This window comes from Sinocyclocheilus rhinocerous, unplaced genomic scaffold (assembly GCF_001515625.1).
Source record: "Sinocyclocheilus rhinocerous isolate Xijiao unplaced genomic scaffold, SAMN03320098_v1.1 scaffold1427, whole genome shotgun sequence".
Lineage (NCBI taxonomy): Eukaryota > Metazoa > Chordata > Actinopteri > Cypriniformes > Cyprinidae > Sinocyclocheilus > Sinocyclocheilus rhinocerous.
The window spans coordinates 35,971-42,488 of record NW_015632469.1 but is presented as its reverse complement, the minus strand read 5'-3'; the positions used below and the strand labels follow the sequence as shown (position 1 = coordinate 42,488).

Below are 6,518 nucleotides of genomic sequence, written 5' to 3'. Positions count from 1 at the left end.
TTGTTGCCTCTAATTTTAAAAGGAAAGAGCACAGACAAAGCCTTATTTTGTTTATATGAAGATATTTATTTTATTTGTGTTACTTATTTATTTGATTTGGGTCTTGTTTTAAAATTTCAATTTTATTTTGTTATTTACATTTACATTATATTTAAATTTTGTAATTTAGCAGACGCTTTTATCCAAAGCGATTTACAAATGAGGACAATAGAAGCAATCAAAACCAACAAAAGAGCAGTAATATGCAAGTGCTATATTAGTATATTATTATAGTATTATATTTCAATTTCACAAAGAAATGTGCAGCATTTTGTCCAAGCAATAATAAAAGGACACATTTAATTTATAATGTCTTAAATCTAATTTTGTTAAAAAAAATTATAATAATCGTGAACCGAATCGAATCGTGAAATCAAAATCGTGAATCAAATCGAATTGTGAGTTGAGTGAATCGTTACATCCCTAGTTACACCAAATACACCAAATAATGATCTTTAAAAAAGCATCATATGACCCCTTTAATAAAATGTTAGTTAGTTTCATTAATGTCCACAAAGTGGAAATTTGTCTTGCTCTTATTGAGGAGGATGCCGTCATAGTAAATCAAGCTCTTTTATCGCAGAAGACCATTAAAAACTGGGTTTGGAATACATAGAGAAACATATTTGTGATAGAGATATGAGTAACATGAGGATGAGGTAAGATCCTGACACTCGTGGAACGCCAGAAATCCTCAAATCAAATTCTGCTCAACTAGAAATATGATAAGGCTGCATCCAACCCATTTTATCATGGAACTCATATATATATATATATATATATAAATTAAATCTATTTTTGAAATTGAAAATATATTTAGTTTCAACCATCATATACCAAAATATATTTCAAAATGTATTTCAGGAGCAAAAAAATACAGTTCCAATCTTACAATAGCTAAATGCTAAATGCAAATGTGTGATGGAATAGCCTACTGGATTATGTGTTATATGTTCGCACATGTTACAGACAACAAAATAAAGATTTTCTTCAAATGTGACATATGTGAATGGACTAAAATATATAGATGGCAAAATATATATTTTAAATGCTTTTAGAAATATACATTTATATTTATAGACTTAAACACAAAAAATACACAGAAATGGCCACAAAATATATTGGTAGAACATATATACAGTACGTAAATGTATTTTGAAATATCCTTTAACAAATATGGAAATACTTTTAAATATATTTTGGTAATTATTTAGAGGACAAACTATATTTTTAAATGATTTTTAAAATATATTTATATTTTTAAACTATTAAACAAAAATATATTGGTACAAAGTATATTTTAGCATCATTATAAAATCTTGGAAAAGCATGAAGGCAAAACCTCACAAAAATCAAACTTCACAAAGCAGTTCAAATTAAATCAGACGCCACAAATTTACAGACTGTGGTCTTGAAACCAAGATTGGTTAGACCTTAACAGCAGATCCTTTATCATCATATTTAAACATTTGTTATTTTATAATTATAAACACTGTTTGCTTTACAGTATTTGGACAATGATTCTGCCACAAGCTGATTAACACTGAAGTGAACAGAAACATTATGGTTATCTAAAGCATATAAAAATGTTAATATTTGAAAACAGTTACAATTCAGACCAATGCAGATTTTACTGGGAAGGAAACGCAGAGACTGAAAACCTCTGGGAACATAAATTGAACTAGACCAACACACAGACTGCTATAGATAATGTTTACAGCCCTGTTGAGGACGCAGCATCCAGAGGCATTTCTATAGAGAAAAGTTTGGCAGAAATCATCTTGTTGCTAAAACCTAGCCGTTAAGGACCTCTGTGTTGATGCACGCTCCTTTACTTCACATGTCTGCCACAAAAGGGTGTAACTGCAATAAAAATGGCAGATTTACTAGTCTACACATCTGGTGTATAGCTTATAAAAGTGCCAGTTTTCTAGTCTAACACTGAAAGCCATTCATTTGTACCTCTGTACCTTTTTAACCGTAAATTGTCACTATATAAGCTTACATTTTTGTTATTTAATAAATCTGGATAAGGCTTTTGTCTCATTAAACTTGTTTATTTAACCTATTCTGCAGTACACTGAATGTAGAGGAGCACTGAAATAGCAGCCGTCGAAACAAACTCTGCTTTTACAGGCCACGTTTATCACGACTTCAGAGGAAATATTACATGACAAGCTTTTCAGACAACTAGTTTAAAAACAGTGTGGTTCTTCAGATCTAACCAACCTCACCTGTGTTATCGGCCCATAAAAGGTTTACAAATTAAAAACGTAAAGAAATATGTATTATTAAAGAAATAATAATTTATATATGTATATTTGTATTTTTTATTAATGCAATTTACTTATACTTTAATGCAATTTAAATGACTGCAAAGCAATACAATGCAAAAAAAAAAAACACACAATAAGGTCCCATTAGTTAACATTAGTTAATCCATTAGAGCCTTACATATTTATTACTCTTGTTGATTTTTGTAAATAAAAATGGACGTACAACTTTTGATTTGAATAATGTATTAAGAAATGTTGAAATAAACACGAACTGAGATTAATACATGCTTTAGAAGTATTTTTATTTTTCATTGTTAGTTTGTGTTAACTAATGCAGTTAACGGTTAACAAATGAAAACTTTTAGTAAAGGGTTACTAACCATCAGCAGTATTTGTGGTACTGCATTTAATTTATTAATGCAACTATACCACATATCTAGAGAAAATACTGAACTCAAAAATGAGGTACCGTGTCCTAACAAGGGGCGAAATATATGCATTATAACAAAAAAAGCCAAATTTAAATGCTTGTTTTTCTTTTTGAAAGAAATATGACCTGGACATATTTTTGTGAGATTCAAACGGACAGCAATGACTTTCCTAAAGTAAACTTTGCAGGGTAAAGATAGTTTCCTCATAATCGTTAGTGAAGGCCCAGCAGAAACACAGAAAGACCAGGGAATTATTTATGAGGAGTTTTTGTGTCTGCTCATAAATCCTGACCATCATCAGGCTTCACTGACCTGTTTTACAATGCTATCCCAGCATGCCCTTTGGTTCTGGGTGACTGCCCACAGAGCCAGAACATTCAGAACCATCTAAAGCGCCCTGCTACTGCCTCGAACTGCTAGCAATGAACTAAATAAATCTAAACGAACCCCAAGCCTACTTTTATTAATTAAGGCTTGCTGTGGGGAAATGACCCCTGATTTATGGAGGCTGATATCGACCTGAGCACTGCAAGGGAGACATAGAAGTTGAAGGGAGGACCTGATGGAAACCATATGGCTTCAGTTGACAGACTAAAAAAAACACTCCCAGCATTACAAAACCTCACCACCTCACCAACACATAATACAGAGCAAACAACTAAAGATACATTCAAAAATTTAAATTTAAGATAAAAAAAATAGGTTACAGTACACAAAATGCACCAAACATAGCAAGATATTTGAAATATATTTAGTTTACACACACACACACGCGCACACGCACACACACACAGTTTTTCTTGTGAATATATTTTAAAATGTAATTTATTTCTATGATCAAAGCTGAATTTTCAGCATCATTACTCCAGTCTTCAGTGTCACATGATCCTTCAGAAATCATTCTGCTGATTTGCAGCTCAAGAAACATTTCTGAATATTAGTGATGAATGTTGAAAATAGCTGAGCTGGTTCATATTCATAATTTTAATATTATAAATATCAATTATTATAAATTATCTGCCAAAAAATCGGATATGGTCAAAAGATCGGATCTGTGCATTAAGACTTGCAGTGTAAACGCAGCCTTAGAGTGTTTTCAGCTTGTTTATTTTCATATAAAAATACGGCATGCAGTTGCATCAAACAATGGTATACACCTCATTCAATGTAAATTGTGATAATCATAATTAATAATCGCAATTACAATTTCAAGGGAATAATCGACAATTATGATTTTGGTCATAATCGTGCAGCCCTAATACAGCCTCTGAAAAATTCTTTGGCTCTACCACATGCTTGGCTGCGTCTACTTCCACTGGAAATGACGTGACTTGTTCTATCACTATTCTTCTAGACTTTCAACATTCATACTTTCCAGTGGCCATGGCAAAAGCCACAATGACTTACATCTCAGCATGAGGCACACATCTGCTCTGGAAATCACTGAAACACACTTTATAGACGTTATGACATACAGCCGCCAAATGTGAATGTGATTTTACTGAAGATTTGTGCAATGCCCAACCGATTCCTATGTCAGGGCCAAAAACCATTTCAGGCCATCTGTCTCGTTTACCACAAAATATCTGACATATGCTATTTTTCATGACATGACTGAATAGAAAGAAAGCTTTAGCATCACGTTGAGAATGTATTTTAGGTTGGATGAATCGGAGGAAAAATACTATGGAAGTCAATGGCTATCAACAAAAAAGTATACCAAAATGTAAATATCATGCCTTTACTGTCTATGTAATACCTTTTATAATGTGACCCCCTTTAAAAATGAATTGTTAAAATAATAGTCTGAACTTTCTGTTCTCATATTTAATAAGTGAGTGACATTATAACACTTTGGTTCAGTCTTTATTAGAGACAGAAGAGACCGAATTGTATGAAAGCCTGTTTTCGCCACTGAATAAAAAATAAGAAAGGTAACTGCAAGTGTTCATCTCACAATTCAGACTTTTTTTCTGAAACAAGCTTCCATGCAAAACAGATCAGAAGGCAAAACATTAATATATTTGACATCAACTGGTCCTCAGATTCTGAAGGCGCTTTTTGTAATGTTTTTTTTTTAAGATTTAAAGACTCAATTCAGCATTGTGAAGTTGTTTATATTTCTACGAATTGTCAAGACAGTCAAAGAAACAGTCATCTGTTGGTCACAACATGCTCACATGTGAAGCTAAAAGAATTCTGCCATTCACTGCAGAGAAGCATCTGCTAAATGCCTTGAATTAAAATGGAATTGAAGCTGTGAGGGTTTGAAAGCATCCCATCATACATTAGATTTATGCCAGCAGCCTTTATACCTGTGACTCAGACTCCAGTGTTCCGGTGTATGGACTTGTCTTGTTTTCTTCTATTCCAGTTGGAGACCAAACCTTTCCAGATCTAAAAGACAAAAGTAGTGAGGTGAGTGAAGCCATATACAGTAGCTGCATACATGAGTGAAAACAGTCTGCCTGTTTATCTATAACTGATAACATTCCTGACTGACATCAATGATCAATGTGCTTGCTTGTCATGAAAATCTCAAACAGCATCATGGTAAAACTAAAGGGATACTGAGCATCTTTAGACCAAATGGACGAACAAAGACGGCGGTTTTCCTCCTCTTACACCTACATGCACACAGCCATACAGAGATCTGAGCAACAAAGAAACCTCTGTGGTCCCTCCCTCCCTCCCATAATGGAAACTTTATCACTGGAGCATGAATGCACCCCCTTCTGAGTTGGCTTGGATGTGGCAGGGTGAGGCAATGGCTTAGAAATGAATGTCAAAGGGACTTAGGGTCATCTGGATGTGACTGATTAAAGGATGTTTTGCATATGAAACCCACTCGAATAAAGACGCTTTCAAATAGTCGTAGTTGGAACACTTTTTGTTGTATTTAGGGCTGGGTGGTATGACAGTACAACCAGGAAAGATATATTGGGCAGGAAAGCTTCATATTATTTACTTGTGCTGTAAACAGAGCAGGAAAATTCAAGACAAAAGCTGCAGAGGCTGCATTTGTTAGGCTGTATACATCATCAAGGATGTCCTATTTAAGAAAAGTAACCATAATAAAATTGACTGTAATTCCTTGGGAGGTGTAAAATACTGTTATTTCTTTCTTACTTTGCAGTCTAATGGTTGCTTTTCTTAAATGAGTCCGCCTCGATGACAAATACGACCTTTGGAGGACTCAGCCTTCCTGAAAATTTCCCAGAAAATTTTTGGGTTGCCAAGTATTGTCACAACTTTCCAAATTAATATGGAATTGAACTGACATGCTGTCACAGGTGTGGGTATATCGTCTATTTTTTTATTTTTATTTTTAACTTTGAACATATGTTTTCCAAGTTTCAAACTTGGAACCATCTGTTTTGTAATGTTAATTTGACTGTTTTGAGTCTTTTTTTTAAATGATTTTTGTACTGATACAGATCATTTACTTGTGATGAATACCTTTTGGTTTGTGTCCATCAAATTCCAAAAAAAAACGAAAAAAACAGAAAATATAATCACGTTTTTTTCTACTTTTTTCAAATCAAAAATTTTTCATTGTAAAAGTATTTATTTTACTGGATTTTTAAAAAATGTAATATCATGACATATATGTGTCACACTACACCATAAAAATGCATTTCCAAGATTATTGGAGTACGTTTTACAATTTAATTGTAATTTAATTTAATGTCTTGCTTGCCAAATTTGTTGAAATTGAAAACTGCAAATTCTTCATAATTATTAGTAAAATTTACTAGCAATTTCTGGCCTG

The 6,518-nt window shown here is 33.0% G+C and overlaps 1 protein-coding gene across 1 annotated transcript in view; it reads right to left on the bottom strand.

The window, feature by feature from the left end:
• LOC107742424 (PDZ and LIM domain protein 4) overlaps nucleotides 1-6,518 on the bottom strand; it is a 40,622-nt gene that overhangs the window by 17,110 nt on the left and 16,994 nt on the right. The window contains exon 3 of the mRNA XM_016555371.1: nucleotides 5,062-5,143. Within this exon, the coding sequence (XP_016410857.1) occupies nucleotides 5,062-5,143 (82 nt within the window). The remainder of the gene's footprint in view (nucleotides 1-5,061; nucleotides 5,144-6,518) is intronic.